This window comes from Branchiostoma lanceolatum, chromosome 5, assembly GCF_035083965.1.
Source record: "Branchiostoma lanceolatum isolate klBraLanc5 chromosome 5, klBraLanc5.hap2, whole genome shotgun sequence".
In the NCBI taxonomy this organism is placed as follows: domain Eukaryota; kingdom Metazoa; phylum Chordata; class Leptocardii; order Amphioxiformes; family Branchiostomatidae; genus Branchiostoma; species Branchiostoma lanceolatum.
In genome coordinates, this window is record NC_089726.1 from 8,504,019 (window position 1) to 8,522,169 (window position 18,151).

At 42.0% G+C, this 18,151-nt stretch overlaps 2 protein-coding genes across 2 annotated transcripts; one reads left to right on the forward strand and one right to left on the reverse strand.

Moving 5' to 3' along the window:
• Positions 1-70: 70 nt before the first annotated feature.
• On the forward strand, positions 71-5,886 carry LOC136434832 (inhibitor of growth protein 3-like). The gene is made up of 12 exons (XM_066427904.1): positions 71-206; positions 327-398; positions 499-599; positions 731-796; positions 1,030-1,126; positions 1,448-1,513; positions 1,968-2,159; positions 2,484-2,551; positions 2,874-3,052; positions 3,769-3,940; positions 4,266-4,304; positions 4,750-5,886. The coding sequence occupies exons 1-12, from the start codon at positions 179-181 to the stop codon at positions 4,864-4,866; spliced, it is 1,197 nt and encodes a 398-aa protein (XP_066284001.1). The 5' UTR covers positions 71-178; the 3' UTR covers positions 4,867-5,886.
• An 8,726-nt stretch (positions 5,887-14,612) lies between these two features.
• LOC136434821 (uncharacterized) lies at positions 14,613-18,097 on the reverse strand. The gene is made up of 3 exons (XM_066427890.1): positions 17,803-18,097; positions 16,896-17,044; positions 14,613-16,440 (listed from the first exon to the last, which is right to left on the reverse strand). The coding sequence occupies exons 1-3, from the start codon at positions 17,958-17,960 to the stop codon at positions 15,380-15,382; spliced, it is 1,368 nt and encodes a 455-aa protein (XP_066283987.1). The 5' UTR covers positions 17,961-18,097; the 3' UTR covers positions 14,613-15,379.
• Positions 18,098-18,151: the final 54 nt, after the last annotated feature.

An 18,151-nucleotide genomic window follows, 5' to 3' on the forward strand; every position in this document is an offset into this window, starting at 1 on the left:
GGGAACATAAACGGAATTATAGTATTTTTAGTAATTTGAGTTGAAACAGACGTTTTGAATTCTAGCCAATCACAGAGAAGGTGACACTGCAGCAGAAGCCTGGGGAGTCGAGGAGCGAGAGTTGAAATTTCCTTTCCGCCATTACTGAGACGATCGAGCGCAGAGAAACCCCTTCAAAATGTTGTACTTAGAAGACTATCTCGAGAGTAAGACGACTCCTAATATACCAGATTCGATTCATAAGACATCCATCTTGCAATTCTGTGGAAAATTTCCCCATCGTTTGGCCGTTTGACCGATATTTTCTTGCCCTTTTGTTGTTGCAGTGATCGAGACCCTGCCTCAGGACCTCAGGGACCGGTTCACGGAGATGCGCGAGATGGACCTGCAAGTGCAAAGTGGGTAACCGCTCTGAACGCGCTTTTCAACAATTTCACCATTTTTCTTTCATTTAGTATGATGAAATATGAACTTTTCTGGCATTTTCTCTCGTTTTAGATGCAATGGACACGTTGGAGGAGCGGGTAAAAACGCTTTTTGCCAACGCTAAGAAGATGAAACCGGAAGCGCGGGACGAACAGTTTGAGAAGATTCGGCAGGTGAGTTGTTGCCATGGCAACAGATGGAGAGCGGATGAAATTTCGGGAAATGATGATAAGCTTTTCAAAGGATCTTGTTATCTCAAGTTATTTTTTTCATGTAATAACATCTTTTAACAATTGTTTTACAGGATTATTATAAGGCACTCGAGGATGCAGATGAAAAAGTTCAGCTTGCCAACCAAATCTATGATTTGGTAAGTTTGTCAGATAATTCTACTTTTGTTAACTTTTCACAGGTTTTCATGAATTTTTTCCTCTCAATTATGATGAATTAAGATGGAGACTCAATTAGATTTTCAGCATTTGACTAATTTGCATATCACATATTTTAGGACTAGCTTCTTTACAGCTATAGTCACTAAGCATACAAAGAAAGAAATGGGAAGAAGTAATGGTTTGTTTTACTATGTTGTGTTCTATCCATTAGGTTGACCGGCACTTGCGTAAACTTGACCAAGAACTCCAGAAATTCAAAATGGAATTGGAAGCAGACAATGCTGGCATCACAGAAATCTTGGAGAGAAGTAGGTCTTCCTTTCCTTTGTCGGTGCAATTTTACAATGATAAATTTTACTGAATATCATACATGTTCAGAGGGCTTGATCTGAGTAATAGAAACAAAGTTCATTGTTGCATAACTTTCATTGACCTGCAGTTTGATCATAACCAGCTAGGGGGCTCTCTTGTTCATTGGTTCAAATATTTCCCATGTTTATCTTTGCATACCTGTCTCTACCAAGGTTACAACCACTTCCTTGTTGCTTCTTCCTGTTCATTTGACTGAAGTGTATTGTTTGATGCGTGACAGGATTTTAAAGTCTCTATTTATGTATGTTTTTCTCTAGGATCCTTGGAGTTGGACAATCCTACGCCATCAGGAAGTCAACATGGCGGAAAACCTAAGACTGAAAGTAAGCCCATGTCTTTTTTTAACATTTTCCCTGCTGCCTTACCCTAACAGATATGCCCTTAATATAACCATTTGCAACCTCATGGGATATGAGCTGCTTGCAGGAAACTATTTAAATATCTTACACATTTCAATTTACTCTCATAACTCCAGAAATAGTCAATCATGTTCATGCTGATGTGTGGGATGGTCCAAACCTTACAACCCTTACCTTAGGCTACAACTCTTCAGCAAATTGAAGTTAGTAGCCTCTGGGCGCTTTTCTCCAACAAAGGGGTGTTGCCCAGTACCCAATCAAGATCAAGATCAAGCATGCTAACCATATGAATGACATTTCAACATTACATACAAAATATTGATTTGAGTAGAGTCACATACTAAAAGATTGAGTTGATCTAATTTGCATGCAATGGTGATTGTTTAAAAACATGCCTTTCTTTCCTTGTTTGAAACAGAGAGAAAGTATGTGACACAGACAGAGCACCAGCCTGAGAAAAGACCAGCGTCTGACAAGCTGCTGAGAACGTTGACCAATGGGACGCCAGACTCTCCCGTCAGTTATCGTAGCAACACATCCACCCCGCCCACTCCTAGTCTCTACCCAAGTCTCCAGCAGCCTTCGCCTGCACTTACTTTGCCCAACCTGGGTAAGCAGAAACCTGTTCTATATGGAGGGAGGGGATTTGTTTTGGGCTTATCTGTCTATCTGTGTGTGTTTCTTCAATTCCCAGTATACAGAATGCTGCATCACCATACATCCTTAGTGCTGGTATTTTTGTGTGGGATTGAGGGACTGCTAGATGTAGCTTTAGAAAGATATGCAAAAGTTTTGTGCACCATGACAATTTGCTTACCATTTGAAGCAGTTACAGCATAGGTGCCATGGTTTTCCCTGATTGCACACAGCATGAGAGGTGAATTTAAGTACTATATGGCATTGCAGATGTAAGACAATCGTGCTTCCATTTCAGGTCAGATTGGTGCAGGAAGTGGTGCTATTGCTGCTGCCGCTGCTCAAGCTGTCAACCAAACACTTCAGGTACACGAATGCAGTTTATCCAGAGTTCTTAGTTTCTCCTACTTTTGTAGCCAGGTAATAAATCTACATGCTGACATAGACTGCTACAGAACTATAAACTTGAATGATAAGAAGGAGACATGTTCAGCAGATGTCTCTGACATAAAGTTCTGGAGCACTTATTTCACATTGTTGTAGAACCAAGATGAGAAGTTTAAAAGAACTCTGGTAAATGAACGCTATGTGGATTTTATTGATGTGAGGTAGATGTGTATTTTCAACGCAAGGTACGCAAGGTTGTCTTAATTTCTGTGAATGCCTTCCCAACTTCTCTTCGCCACAGATGCAACAGGGACGTCGCACCTCCAGCCTTAAGACCACGTATGAAGTGATGAAGAATGCCAACCTGACCAACTTAGGACTAGACTTCAACCTGGGGACCAACTACGGAGTCACAGCACAAGCCAACTCTCCCAGCATCTCTACTGCTGACACCAGCAGGTCTCAGAGAACACAGAAAAAGTGAGCAGCTTTTACATTCCAGGCAGTTGCTTCCGTCCAAAAGGGCATATAATGCATTGTCTAATTGATAAATCTAACAGTGATGTTGTGGACTGCTAGGGTCTACTATGGATTTTTGAATAAATTTGCTGTATTGTTGCCCGGGGCTGTCTCCAGCACCCGACCCTCAATCCTGGGACGGAAATTTGCTTGTTGGAACAGACTTGCTTGTTCAAGCCGCCCGTGCCAAAAAAATCTGAACTGAAATAGATGTGATAAAAATTCATTTTTGTAAGCTTAAGATGACAGCTTTAACAGCGAAAATTGATAACATGGGCTCCCAAACAATGAGGGGGACGGAAAAAAATTTAATATTTAAAGCTGGAGACAGTCCTGGATGTGCCTGCTATTTGAGAAATTTTGTGGATCCGTGGACTGGAGTTTGATCCTCGGCTCGGCCCCCAGCTCAGACGTGTTGTAAGGGATTGTATTTGTCATTTCGGATGGTGACGTAAAGCCGTTGGCACCGTGTATGACTATGAGGGAGCTTGAGGTGTAAGCCTCAAGCTTCAAACCTCTGCACCTAAAAGAACCCAACACACTTATCGAGAAGAGTAGGGATGACCTGGTGTGCTTGACTTACAACGCAAGCCGTAGTGAAGCCAAATTGCACTACTACTGGCTACTTGAAAAAAAAAAATACATGTGGCTTTACCCTGGCCTGTCTCTCTTCACAGAACACCAAAAGCTGCAGCAGCTGCAGCTGCGCCCGCCGCCTCCACAGCTGTGCCACCGCCCGCACCTGTGGAGACCTTCCAGCCTCAGGCCACCATCATAGAAGAACCCGCTACGTCGTCCATGGACTGGACCTTCGACCCCAATGAACCAAGATACTGTATATGTAATCAGGTGAATACAGCTGTGGTCTTTGTATTTATTGCTTTGCATTTAGTGTTGTATTGATTATGTTGTGTTATATGTAGTGCACAACACCAGCACATGCTGCCTGGTTCTCCACATTGTATTGTGTTGTTGCAATTCAAGTATAGTCAAGGTCTTGTTGCCCTGTTTTCTTTTCTACAATGTTATAAAAAATGGATACATTCGTACATGCTCTCAATAAATAGGAAACAAGAAGAAACTCACAAAAAAATCTAATAGTATTTGTCACTGTTCTTTACTGTGTTTTATTTTGATTTAAGCTTTTATTAAAGATGTGTTTCCTTGTCCTCAGGTGTCCTATGGAGACATGGTGGGCTGTGACAATGAAGATGTGAGTACCTTGTTTATTTTCCTCCATGCTACAGTACCATCATTAAATTTCCCATAGTAGGTTCAAGGTTGACTAGATGGACACCTCTGCCTATGAAGATTATCACCTTCACCAAGAAGGTTATATTTTCAGTTCCGTTTGTTGGTGGGTGAGTGGTTGGTCTTGTTGGTCTTCTTCTCGGTTCACCACTTCAGTCTGCTACACTCTCACTCGTCTTGGTAAACAGCATATATATAACTCGAGAAGCTGTAGATGGATATTTGTGTGTGTGTGTGTGTGGGGGGGGGGATATTTGTAATGTGAGGTGTTAGCTAGACAAAGGACAAGTTTGACTTTAGACCCCCAATGGCTTTCTATAGTACTGCAGCAACTTCTGGCTTTGATGTCTCATATTTTTGTTGTTGTTGTTATCAACAATGTGACTAACATTCTTTCCTGTTTGCAGTGTCCGATCGAGTGGTTCCACTACGGCTGTGTTGGCATCTCCGAGCCGCCCAAGGGGAAATGGTACTGCCCACAATGCACTGCTGCTATGAAGAGGAGGGGGGTCAAACAGAAGTGATTCAGCAAAATATGCAATGCATAGGACCTGTAAGATACGAAAAGTGTGACCTCAGTCCCTTGCCCTGGTTGACCTGTAATGTTTGCGATGGTGTTATGTGAATTGCTGTGGCGGTGAACAGAAAGAAAGGCCAAGAAGAGGAGAAGCAAAGTTGGCCGTGAGCGCTGCATAGGTGTAGAATGGGCATGACAAGTTTGAGATATTAGTCAGGTATCTTGAAGTGGTCTAGCCTGAGTGGCATCCTAGTTAGCTCAGGGCTCCCATACTCTCCCTTGTTGGTGAAAGGAGAGTATGGGGGCCCTGGAATTAACTAGGATGACACTCAATGCTAGAAGTGGACATCAGATAGAAGACTTTAGTTCACAGCAGTACAACCTTTATGTTTGACACTTGGTCACCATCTTTAAGTTGAAGTGTCGTACCTTGAAAAAAAAAAATGTATGTTCTAACTTGAAAGTCATTTCAAGCTTGTACTTCTAACAAGGATGTCTTCCGCTTAAAATCCCTCCTGTTTTTGGGCAGCATTGACCATTGACAGATGACATGCCAAGAGTCTTAGCACTGCTTCGCCTACTTGTGCAGACTGGATAGCAACTGACAGCAAGTAAAAATATGGATAGTTGAAATGCTTGTGCAACAGCAACAGCTGATTCATTCTTACAGCACATCAGAAAAACAATATAGAACAAGATGGTGGTAACACAATTATTTGTTACCATATCAGAATTGTGTAGACCTTTTTTGCAGTCTACAATGCCTAAGTAACAAAATAAGCATACGGCCAATCTAGCATATGTTTTTTTTTTGCTATAGCCTAACACGAAAACGAAGGTGTGGAGAATGCTTTAAGGAGTAAGTATAACAGTTCAGTGCAATGGAAGTGTACATAAAATACCTTTATTTCAACTGGAAGAATGTATAATGTAGTCTTTCCTCACAGATGTGTTGCAGTAACGTCAGACTAGATACCAAACCATTTCCAAACATTTTTATTGTGAAAGTAAAAGATACCAAGATGAAGTGGCTGCTTCTGTCTCTTTTTGTGTTGCCATCTTGAAAATGTATAATCTGCTACTAGAAATCACAACGAAGCCACTCAAAGGTTTTGATATGCTGGTCCAAAATAAGTCATAGATCCTCGGTAATTGTAACAGCAGTATTCTTCTAGAAATATTGTGGGATACATTTTCCTGTTTTTGTATATATGGTACTCAAATGTTGACAAAAAATTGACATACACTTTAAATACAGCTCCAGTATGTCAAAGCAAATTCCTACATTGGCACTAAATAACACTTTGCACTTTCATGTACACAATCCACATACCAGTAAGTCATAAAATCACAAATATTATTCACACCTCACCAAAATGTATTCAAAAGATATCCCAACAAAACAGCTCCAAATTACATATTCCTTCAAAGTCAACAAAGTATTCTATGAAAATACAAGGGCGACATTTAACACTCAATCTTATCCTGATGCATACAACCTTTGCAGAGAGAAAGACAGGCAACTTTTCTACGAAGAATAGAAATGTAATGGTGTTGATGAAATTGCTAGATATATTCTTTTAAGCACATAATATTGCCGACTACATGTATTTCTAAAGACATAAAGTAGAGGAAAATATTTGATATGTAAAATCCTGTAGACAAATTTAGAGAACAATTTCATTTTTCAAACAGCAAGCCTTGTTGGGTAGATTATTTACTACAAGGCTTATGATTAGTTCTCTTAGACAATCATGCACGTATGAATACAGATCAAAAAGATATAATGTTCGAATCACTGTTTAGCTTCGGTGACGTGCTTTCTGTGACCAGTGCAGAAAAGCAAGGCATGTTTAGTCCAAAATCACCGGTGGACATAAACATCTATATCTGCGTCTTCTACTAAATCTATATTTTGAATAAACCTTAGCACAACATGCTATATACGCATAATGAAAGCTCATCTGTGTTGGTAGTTATCATAATACAATGCTAAACTTTCTTCCAACACTAAGGTATTCACGGATCGAATTTTCGACGACCACTGTCGCCTTCTTCAGAATCAATAATGACCAATCACTGCCGAACGTAAACTCGGGATAGTTACAGACACGTGGCTTTATTGACACGTGTAATTGCGGATACGTGACGTCAGCAATTGGTCAAACGTACCACATTCCGTGTCAGGGAGCCACTAGACAAGGGACTTCTACATCGGTGAGACAGAACGCTCATTGAGAACTAGATTCCTTGAACACAAACGCCCCAGCTCGCATTCGTCTTAAGTCTCTCAACACATCCACACTGAATCTCCGGGCCATACCGTTTCACTGGACAAAGTCAGAATGCTGGACACTGAGCAGGACTACTTTTTCAGAGGTACAAAGGAGGCCATATACATCAGGGCACTCCAGCCGTCACTCAACAGAGACAGTGGGCGTTATAAACTTCCTGGCAGGTTTGACCAATTGCTGACGTCACGTATCCACAATGACACGTGTCAATAAAGTCACGTCTCTGTAACTCTCGCGAGTTTACGTTCGGCAGTGATAGGTCATTATTGATCCTGAAGAAGGCGACAGTGGTCGTCGAAAATTCGATCCGTGAATACCTTAGTGTTGGAAGAAAGTTTAGCATTGTATTATGCTATATACGTGTATACTGAATTAAAGTCCTTTGAAAACCCTAATACAGTAATTGTACAAGAAATTAAAATACAGCGGCGCAGAAATTGATTACCTTATGGCGAACAAAAACTGTGTCTTGGAAACGTAATTTCAACAGTCGGAGCAGTACACCCAAAAAAGAATGGACAGCTTTGGATTCCTATTGCTAGACTCGATAAACACGCCTGGCTTCCCCAGATCCTGGCGCATCTCCATACGAACTGTCTCCCATTTCACGTCCAGATTTGTGTTCCCGGTCTCGGTGGCATCATAAAAGAACTTCTCCCTCCATATCCACCATCCATTGACACCGTAAACCATGGCCTTCAGCAAGTGAATCGTCTCCCATGTTTGTCTCTCCACTTCAGAAAGTTCAGTAGAAGTTATCTTGAGTGCATAAAGCATAACATGGTGCAGTTTAGGCATCTGCAGGAATGCTTTTGCCATGTCGAGTGTGCTGTTGGCCACTCGGTTGTACCCGCCGAGAACAAGTTCCTCCAGCTCTTGTAGTTCAGCGATGTTTCGGGCTATGGCATCTCCCCCGGTTGGGGTGATTTGATTTCCCTCCAATGTCATCCTTTTCATATTTTTAAGGTGGACGAATTTCTGCGAGAGTTTCTCAACGCCTTCGTCGTCCATGATGTTACTGAATAGATCAAGATCTTCAAGGTGTTTCAAATCGCCCAACTGATCGATGATCTTCCTTGTAGCAGGAGCTGGCATGTTAGAGTTTCTTATGTGAAGTTTTTGTAAGTATTTAAGGTATGGAAAGAGCTGGGCTAGAGCAGATGCGTCGGCGACAGTCAACTTCTTCCTTGCATCGATAATAATGGCGGCGGCGGCTTCAGTCTTGTCGGCGGGGAAGGCATCATCAGGTATCACTTTAACAGCGTTCAGCAGAGACGTGAACAAGTCTGCATGGGTGTTGAAGCCGTTTGCGGCCATGTAGCTCAAGTGAGTGTACGTACCTTTTTGTGCGCAGTGCGCCACGAAGTGAGTCAATGTCTTTGGAAACTCTTCACACGGTAGAACGGGCCATCCCCACCACTTCTTTGGATCCCGTGCCCAGTTGTTGCACACCCGGGGCCAGAACGGCTGGGCATCCAGCAGTGCGGTGACCACGGCGTTGTTACTGGAATGTACTGATGACACCGTCCATCCTAGCTTGGAGCACTCCTCCTTGACATAATCTTCCCAGCGTTGTTCTCTATTGGCACAGTTGTCTGCAAAAGGGCAAAGCATTAAGAGAATGTTTTATTGAATGTAAAATGTACGAGTTTTTCTAAATAGTTTTGACAGTCACCACAGTCGTGATAAGAGCAAGCCAGCTTTGTAAATTCATAATTCATTGACGCCAGAATTGGCAATAGATTCAAACATAAACATCAGTATTCATTTTCAATACGTGCCAACGACGAGAAAGAAATCAAAGCTAAATGAGTCAAGAAAACCATCGTTCGAATAAAAAGATATGCGGAACAAATCGGTAAAAATGCACACACACACAAAAAAAACGAACCTCTTGCCAGTGGTTCAGTCTCATTCACAAACTGTAACATTTTCTTCACGTTGTCAAACATGTCCTTTATGTGGTCATCAGCAGGCACGAGGAGTCGGTGATTATTCAGGATCTGGTTAGACAGTTCGGACTGAGACAAATCGTACGTCCATTCTCTGAAACAGACAAACAAAGGCTACAGAGCGCGGTAGTAACCATGGTAACGTTACCTGGGGAAGAATAGCATAACTCCGCCGAAATATGGGTTGCGAATAATGTACGGTCAGGCGAATGAGTGTTTTGGAAATTTTACAAGCAGAATTAGCTATGATTTCAAATTTCATATTGAGCCACAGAAATTGCAGAGTACCCTTAAGAATTACGAATCATCCGTGAAGGCCAACAACAAACGCTCGGCTGAAATGTGTGTGGCAATGCAGGCGATAATTGCAAGCTTTGCAAATGGTCTCAAAAAAGGAACCCAACTTGGAGCAAATGGGATAGGTTAGCATTTCTGCCATTGTGACATATTCCTGTGGTATCGTACAGTTAAGTCAACATCGTATATTGTTTTGGAATAAAACAAAATTGGATCTGACAAGAATCACATTGGGAGAGTAAGCTGTATGAGGCCTGGCGGTTCTAAATCAATACCGGGGCAAAACAGATGACTGGCTTCTTTTTCAGAAAACTGGCAAACGCTTACCTCATTTGGCAGATGCCCACGTTTGCATTTTTGCGACCTCCTGCATGCTGTATCCCCGTTTTGTCGGTAGAGGGGGAGGCGTTCTCTTCGTCCGAAAGGCCGGATGTCAAAACCACGTATACCAACAGGAGCCTGAAGCACAGTCGCGCATCCATTCTGAGTCCAGTTGACAAAGTGGCGCAAGAAGCTAACACGCTGTAGCAATCATACACTCAGACTCATTACTTTGATCCCCTTTTTACTCTAGACTCACACGGAGCTTTCATGATTGGCAGGGCTTTAATCGTACAAACTCGTGTAGCTGTAGAAAGGTGTTGCCAGCTTTGAATCGATGAGAGCGGAAAGCAAATATGTGTTTCAACCGATGGATGGTTTTGGAATGCCGTCAGACGAACACGCCTTTACATGATATGATGCATGGATTCGTGGGTGGCAATTAAATGACAAGGTTACATCTTTGTTTGTCGTATGTGCAACAGTGTTCTCCAGGGCTAGGGATAATTTTGGACTCAGATATGTTTAAAAAGCTTATGATTATATGCTGCCAAGATCCCCCAGTCACGGGACACACTAAATACAATGCAAGGCATCCAAAGATTAGGGAATGGCATGAATTATCGTCTACAGTTGTTATCATCGTCATCTACACGAAAAAATGGCCTTAGAATACATGTAAATGAATAGGAAGCCAGTAGACATATTCATAACTGTCTGATATCTATGTCTATATTTATTTATCTATCTATCTATCTATCTGTCTATCTATCTATCTATCTATCTATCTATCTATCTATCTATCTATCTATCTATCTATCTATCTATCTATCTATCTATATATATATATATGTATATATCTATCTATCTCTATATATACCATCATTTACACATGTACAATAAGTGAGCTGGATAATGCAGTAAGGACCTTGATTTCAGAGTGACATTTTATTTACGATACACAAGTACGCTGTAATGTCGAAGGGTAAAAGACGAAGGGACACTTCAAGAACATCAGTGTAACCGTAACTCTATTCTCTCAACACTATGTAAAGAACCCTCAAGGCTATCTCAAAAATAAAAGATAAAAATAAAACAACAGTTTCATCAATATTCAATACGCCAGACGTATTAGATCAAAATAATATCGTTTTCGATAAAACTGCGTGTTTTCTTGCCATTCTGATCACGTGTTGTTGTTTAGATGAGCCGTCTAACGTCAGTAGCCGTAATGCTTTAATGGAATTGTGAAGTAGATGAGTCCTTTTGGTATGTAAAAGCAGATATGCAATTTATCGTACATTTGATGAAGGTTAGACATCCAGGTAGTAAGATAAGCCAAAAATAGTAACGTCTGACTGTTTCAAAAATTTATCGCACAATCTCCGAGAAGCCATGACTTGCATGGGGAAACCTAGTACACAATTTCTTGATAGGTTCTCATAAACAAGGTGGCCAATGTATCCAACACTATTCAGTCATTTACATATACAAAATAAATCAAACAGCAAGTTTGTATAGAAATTACAAGTTTAAGATACTATTCACTGTTTCATGTCAGTGACTGAGAATGGGTCCGAAGTCAACTCAAACAATCACGCAGGTTTGAATAGAGATGAAAAACACGTTGTGTTCAATCAGTCTTTAGAATCGATTATTCAAGTACCGGTACCATTCTCTCTATTATCGGTGCAAGAAAAAAAAAGGGATGTAGGAATATGTTGACATAAAGATATGCGTCTTTTAGTAGATTTTAAGATGATCTTACTTCAGCATGTTATATACGAGCATATTGAATTGAGTCAAGTCCTTTGAAAACTTCAATTATTGTACAGCATAAATACAGTAGCACAATAAATTGATTATTCTACAACAAACAGAGAAAAATCCTGCAAAATGTGTCTTGAAAGCGTCATTTTAACAGTCCGTACAGTACACCCAAAAAAGAATGGACAGCTTTGGATTCCTATTGCTGGACTCGATGAACACACCTGGCTTCCCCAGATCCTGGCGTATTTCTGTACGAACTGTCTCCCATTTCACGTCCAGATTTGCGTTCCCGGTCTCGGTGGCATCATAAAAGAACTTCTCCTTCCATATTGACCCTCCATTGACACCGTAAACCATGGCCTTCAGCAAGTGAATCGTCTCCCTTGTCTGTCTCTCCACTTCAGAAAGTTGAGCAGATGTGAATTGGAGAACATAAAGGACAACGCGGTTCAGTTTAGGCATCTGCAGGAATGCTTCTCCCATGTCCAGAACGCTTGTAGCCACTCGGTTGTAGCCGCCGAGAACAAGTTCCTCCAGCTCTTGTAGTTCAGCGATGTTTCGGGCTATGGCATCTCCCCCGGTTGGGGTAATTTGATTTCCCTCCAATTTCATCCTTTTCATGTTTTTAAGGTGGACGAATTTCTGCGTGAGTTTCTCAACGCATTCGTCGTCCATGATGTTACTGTTCAGGTCAAGATCTTCAAGGTGTTTTAAATCGCCCAACTTGTCGATGATCTTCCTTGTAGCAGGAGCTGGCATGTTAGAGTTTCTTATGTGAAGTTTTTGTAAGTATTTAAGGTATGGAAATAGCTGGGCTAGAGCAGATGCGTCGGCGACAGTCAACTTCTTCCTCGCATCAATGATAATGGCGGCGGTGGCATCAGTCTTGGTTGTGGGAAATGCATCATCGGGTATCATTCTCACAGCGTTCAGCAGAGACGTGAACAAGTCTGCGTGGGTGTTGAAGCCGGTTGCGGTCATGTAGCTCTTGTCCTTTTTGTACGTACCTTTTTGTGCGCAGTGCGCCACAAAGTGAGTCAGAGTCTTTGGAAACTCTTCACACGGTAGAACGGGCCATCCCCACCACTTCTTTGGATCCTGTACCTTGCAGTCCCTATGCCAGAACGGCTGGGAGTTCAGCAGTGCGGTGACCACGGCGTTGGTATTGGAACGTTCTGGTATCGCAGACTCTCGGCCGGGCTTGGAGCACTCCTCCTTGACATAATCCTCCCAGCGCTGTTCTCTCTGTGCACATTTCTCTGTAAAAGGGCAAAGCATTCAGATTGTTAAATTAAATTTAAGTAAGATCGATTGATAGCTTTGACAGTCACCAGAGTCATGATATGAATTCGAACAAGCCCGTATTTTAATTGATATTTCAGTTCATTGATGCCAGAATTGGCAACAGACTCAAACAAAGTCATCCTAGTCTTTCAAAATCAATACATGTCAGCACTAATGTAATGAATAGCAAAGACAACGTTTATTGCTTAAACCGGGATGTGTAGATTGACATGATCAACAGAAATTAAAAGATATGTGCTATAGATGTTCACAGCCTACCGCCAGACACACGTACGGCTCCGAATCTGACTTCCTTTAAGAGACTCCTGAAGTAACGGAAATGAACAAAACGAACGGACACGGACCATGAACCAGCTTTCGCCCTACTGTATGTTGTAGCAATTGTATATTGTTGTACCATAAATATGTAATGATATATGTTGATAGAGTTATTAGGACTCAAATGAATGTGTATCTCTGTTATATTGTATCTGACCCTTACCTCTTCCCTCATGACCTCAATGAAAAGCGGCCTGCGTGCCGATTTGAGCTTATCATGAATAAACAAAGGTTCACTGTGACAAACAAACAAACAAACAAACAAACAAACAAACAAACAGAAAATGAACCTCTTGTGAGTGTCTTATTCACAAAAGATAAGATTTTCTTCACGTTGTCCAACATGTCCTTTAAGTGGTCATCATCAGGTATGAGGAATCGGTCATTATTCACTAGCTGGTCAGACGTCCATTTTCTGAAACAGACAGTGAGCAGAAGTCACGGGAACAAAATCACAAAACGGCACCTTAGCATTTATTGCATGTAATGTATAGTTAGGCGAATTAATGTTTTAGAAATTTCAGGCATAAATTGCACATGGAGGCAAATGATAATCCGGGATCAAGCATGAATCACTGTTAACGTTAGCGTAAGCGGAACGATACATGGCTTTCCAAATCAAGACCGGCCGGGTCATGACAGCCTTCTGCCTTCCAGCTCTCAGAAAAACACGTAAACGTTGGCCAAACTTATGATTACCTCCTGTGGCAGTTATCCTTTTTGGCGTTGAAATGCTGTCTACCTCCTGTAGGCTGTATTCCCGTTTTTCCGGTAGAGGTGGAGTCGTTTTCTTCGTCCGGAAGGCCGGATGTCAAAACCACGTATACCAACAGGAACCTGAAGCACAGTCGTGCATCCATGCTGAGTCCAGTGGACAAAGTGTCGCAAGAACCTAGCACGCTTTAGTTATCATACGGACACACTCAGACTCATTACTTTGATAACTATCTAACCTCGAGCCATTCACTCTGAGCTTTTGTGATCGACAGGGCTTTAATCATACAGACTCGTGTAGCTGTAGAAAGATGATATGGCGCTCGGTTTGAAACGATGAAAGAAATTCAAATCAAAGATGTGTTTCAATCGAGATATTTTTTGAAATGCCGCGAGACGAATTCGCCATTACATGATGTATAGATTTGTGGGTAGCAATTACATTGCAAGGTTGTACATGTTACATGTTTGTTTGTGCAGCAGTGTTAGATATTTTTTCCAGTGATAATTTTGGACTTAGATATGTCTGATTTATGAGTATATATTGCCGAGAGGCCCTAGTCACCGGACGCACTAAATTCTGTAATCAGAAGACTCGGGAATGAAATGAATTACTGTCTACAGTCGTTATCACTGTCGTCTGCTCGAAATCATTCTAAAATGGCCTCAGAATATTAGTGCCGAATAAGAAACCAGTACATATATTCATACCTAACTGCTATACATATATATATACGTACATACAAACGTTTACAGAATGAGGTAGATAATACAGTAAGGGATTTAATTTCAGAGCAGAGTGACATTTTATTTGCCATACACAAGTACTCTGTGAAGTCGGAACGTAAAAGACGAAGGGAACCCTACAACTAGTACAAGAACATCAGATTAATCATAACTTTATTTCTCAACACAACGGACACAGAAGCAGAAAGTGACATACAAGGATATTTAGCTCTCAACACTGCCAAAATAATACAACATTTTCATTAACATTTAAAACGTCAGATAGAAAAAAAAGAAAAAAAAGTCGTGTTGGTGAAGCAACTTGTTATCCTGCCATTTTAATCACATCTGTGTGTTAAAGATAAGCCGTCTACATACTTTAGAAAGGTGAAGAAAATTATTTCTTTTGGTATGTAAATCAGATAGACAATTTATCGTACAATCTCTATAATGTTCTAAGAACTCATGACTTGCATGCTCACTCAGTGGGTAAACTTATTTTACAATTTCCAAACATGTTCTCCAAAAACATTTTTATCTTAAACCCCTGATCCACTTCGATTTATATCAAAAGTATCCTGTCGTGTTTCATTTGTTCAGAGAAGTGTTGAATATAACATCTACAATGACATGCTATAGTCATCTGCAGCTTCTGATAAATCTCAGTCTAATTTCACAGAGATCTCACAAGAAAATACTGTTGAAATACTAAAAACTTATTTTCTAGCCCTCTACAATATACAGAGCTCATCAAAATTTGAAGACAAAAACTACGCACACATTAAGTAGGACACTACAAATCAGCTTTTCGTTATCTCATATTTTAGCAGCCCCAGCAAGTCACCCACAGCACGATGTTTAGCTCCCTGTTGCCAGACTCGAGAACCACACCGCCTCCGCCAAGGTCTTTCCGTAGCTCTGAACGAACCATAGCCCAACTTGAATCCACAGTCGCGTTACGGTCCGAGTTTGCTGCGTCGTAGAACAGCTTCACCTTCCATGGCCTGACGCTGTACACCTTAGCCTGCAGCAGGTGGGCCACCTCCCTCACCTGCTTCTCAACTTCAGGGATTTCAGCCGGTTTGGTGTGGAGAGCGGACAGCACAGCTTTGCGGAGTTTAGGCATCGTCAAGAATGTCTTTGTCATGTTTAGTACGCTACTGGCAAGTTCGTTGCCGATGATAAATTTCTCCAGCTCCTGAAGTTGAGCGATGTTTCGGGCGATGATAGCTACTCCGGCTGGGGTGATTCCGTTGGCTTCCATCGACAGCTTCTTAAGGTTCTTAAGGTGGACAAAGATCTGTGTGAGCTTCACGACGCCTTCGTCATCGATGGTACTACTGAACAGGTCGAGGTCCTTAAGGTGTTTCAGTTCGCACAGGCGATCGATGATCTTCCTTGTAGCAGAAGCTGACATCCAAGACTTCATTATGTGAAGTTTCTCCAGGCATCTGAGGTACGGAAAGAGATCGGCCAGTGCAGATGCGTCAGCGGTGGTGAACTTTCTAGCGGGGGGGATTCTGCCCTCAATGATAAGGGCGGCAGCGGCGGCAGTCTTGGTGGTGCAAAAGGAATCTTCAGGCATCATTCTCACAGCCTTCAGCAGAGGTGAGAAGAAGTCTGCGTAGTTGTTGATGTTGTGAGCCCGCATGTAGCCTTCTTCGGTGCCCTTTGTGACGCAGTATGCCACGAAGTGTGTCAGAGTCTTTGGCAAGTCTTCACAGAGCGGAAGGGACGACTTTATCCAATCTTTCCGGCGTGCCCAGTACTGACGTACCCAAGGCCGAAGCTCATCGTTTTGGAGAAGTGCGGTCACCAAAGTGTTGTTGCTGGAACATTCTAGTAGCGTCTCCTGCCATCGTTGGTCTTCCTGCACACAGTAGTCTACAGAAAGATACATTGAGACCATTGCTAATAGTTAACGACGCTTTAAGCTTATAAAGAAACGTCCACTAAGACACCGGTGTCAAAAGGAAGCTTTTTCACTTCTCAATGAGAAGCCAGTCATAGACAAATGTATATATACGCATCTTTAGCAAACACGTACTGCATTAACGCATGATGAGGACGTTATATTCCTTTAGCTTCTTGATGACAAAAAAGTGATTGAAACTTCTTGATGAAAAAAAACTGATTGAAACTACAGCGTAGCGTAGACATGGAATGTAGTTACTCAACAGTCTATATGTACATTATAAGGAATTAAGACAGCTATACCTAGCTACGGGAGAGTAACATGTATACTTAATTAGACGCGAATGTATGCACACAGCGACATCTATTCCACAAACATATACATTATATAGCATTGAAAATCAACGAGGCTCACGACAACTAACCGTGTATCATGTCCACACTTTTATTCACAAGATGTGGTATTTTCCTCAAATTCTCTTCGATGTCCGTTAAGTGCATGTCAGGTGTAGGTACCTGAAGATGTTTCTCCTTCCCGTTAAGCGTTGACTGCTTGGAACTGTACGTCCATTTTCTGAAACAAACACACGCGTAAGACTCCAGCGCGTAGAAGTGAGCAATTCACAGCTTTTTGTGGCTACATTAGGTTGGATTCAGGGGGTGTTCTCAATGTTTCACGTGTACTTAGTTTGTCCCGTCCTCAACCCTGCCCCGTCCTTGATGCTGGATGGCTGTCAAATAACAGCACTGCTGCAGTTCCGTCCCCAACCCTGTCCTTGGTGCTGAATGTCTGTCAAATAACAATACTGCTGCAGTCCCGTCCCCAACCCTGTCCTTGGTGCTGAATATCTGTCAAATAACAATACTGCTGCAGTCCCGTCCCCAACCCTGTCCTTGGTGCTGAATATCTGTCAAATAACAGCACTGCTGCAGCCCCGTCCCTGTCCTTGGTGCTGAATGTCTGTCAAATAACAATACTGCTACGCTACAGTCCCGTCCCCAACCCTGTCCTTTGTGCTGAATACCTGTCACCTAACGGCATTGCTGCAGTCCCGTCCCCAACCCCGTCCTTGGTGCCGAATGTCTGTCAAATAATAGTATTGCTTTAGTCCCGTCCCCAACCCTGTCTTTTGTTCTGAATACCTGTCTGCTGTCCCCCTAAGCACCATGCTGCTAAATCAGTGTTGACTGCGTCTTGGGTCTGAAAAAAACCCTTCACCGTGACAGCCAGAGGTAGAAGTCACTCTCAAACAGGCGGATGCCCTATCGTGCACAGTAGTACGGTGTCAGAACTACCCCCAGAATATAAATATTAATCTTTGACATACTTACATGGGACTACAGATATCAGAGACTGTATCGAAGGCCGGTCCCGTTTCTGCATGTTGTATTCCCGTTTTACCGGTGCAGTTAAACATGTTCTCGTCCGGATGGCCGGATGTCAAAACAAAAAACAGGGACAGGAGCCTAACGCACAACCGTGCATCCATTCTGAGTGCAGTCGAACGACCAAGTGGTGTAATTTCATAACAACGTAGTGTGTTATTATGTACCACTCAGACTAATAACTGCGAGACGTATTCCCACATTGGCACCGTTGCTGTAAACATCATGTTATTTGATACCGTCCAAATGCGTGGGCATGCCTTTACATATATTCATGGTGGCGAATCATAGCTTT

Bases quoted from the DNA above. Each gene is read 5' to 3' on its own strand.
- LOC136434832 (XM_066427904.1), top strand. From the start codon at position 179: ATGTTGTACTTAGAAGACTATCTCGAGA. The intron at 1,514-1,967 runs GTAAGCCCATGT...TGTTTGAAACAG, and splicing joins CGGAAAACCTAAGACTGAAA to AGAGAAAGTATGTGACACAG. The intron at 2,552-2,873 runs GTACACGAATGC...TCTTCGCCACAG, and splicing joins CTGTCAACCAAACACTTCAG to ATGCAACAGGGACGTCGCAC.
- LOC136434821 (XM_066427890.1), bottom strand. From the start codon at position 17,960: ATGGATGCACGGTTGTGCGTTAGGCTCCTGTCCCTGTTTTTTGTTTTG. The intron at 17,045-17,802 runs GTAAGTATGTCA...TGTTTGTTTCAG, and splicing joins TCTGATATCTGTAGTCCCAT to AAAATGGACGTACAGTTCCA. The intron at 16,441-16,895 runs GTTAGTTGTCGT...ATCTTTCTGTAG, and splicing joins AAGTGTGGACATGATACACG to ACTACTGTGTGCAGGAAGAC.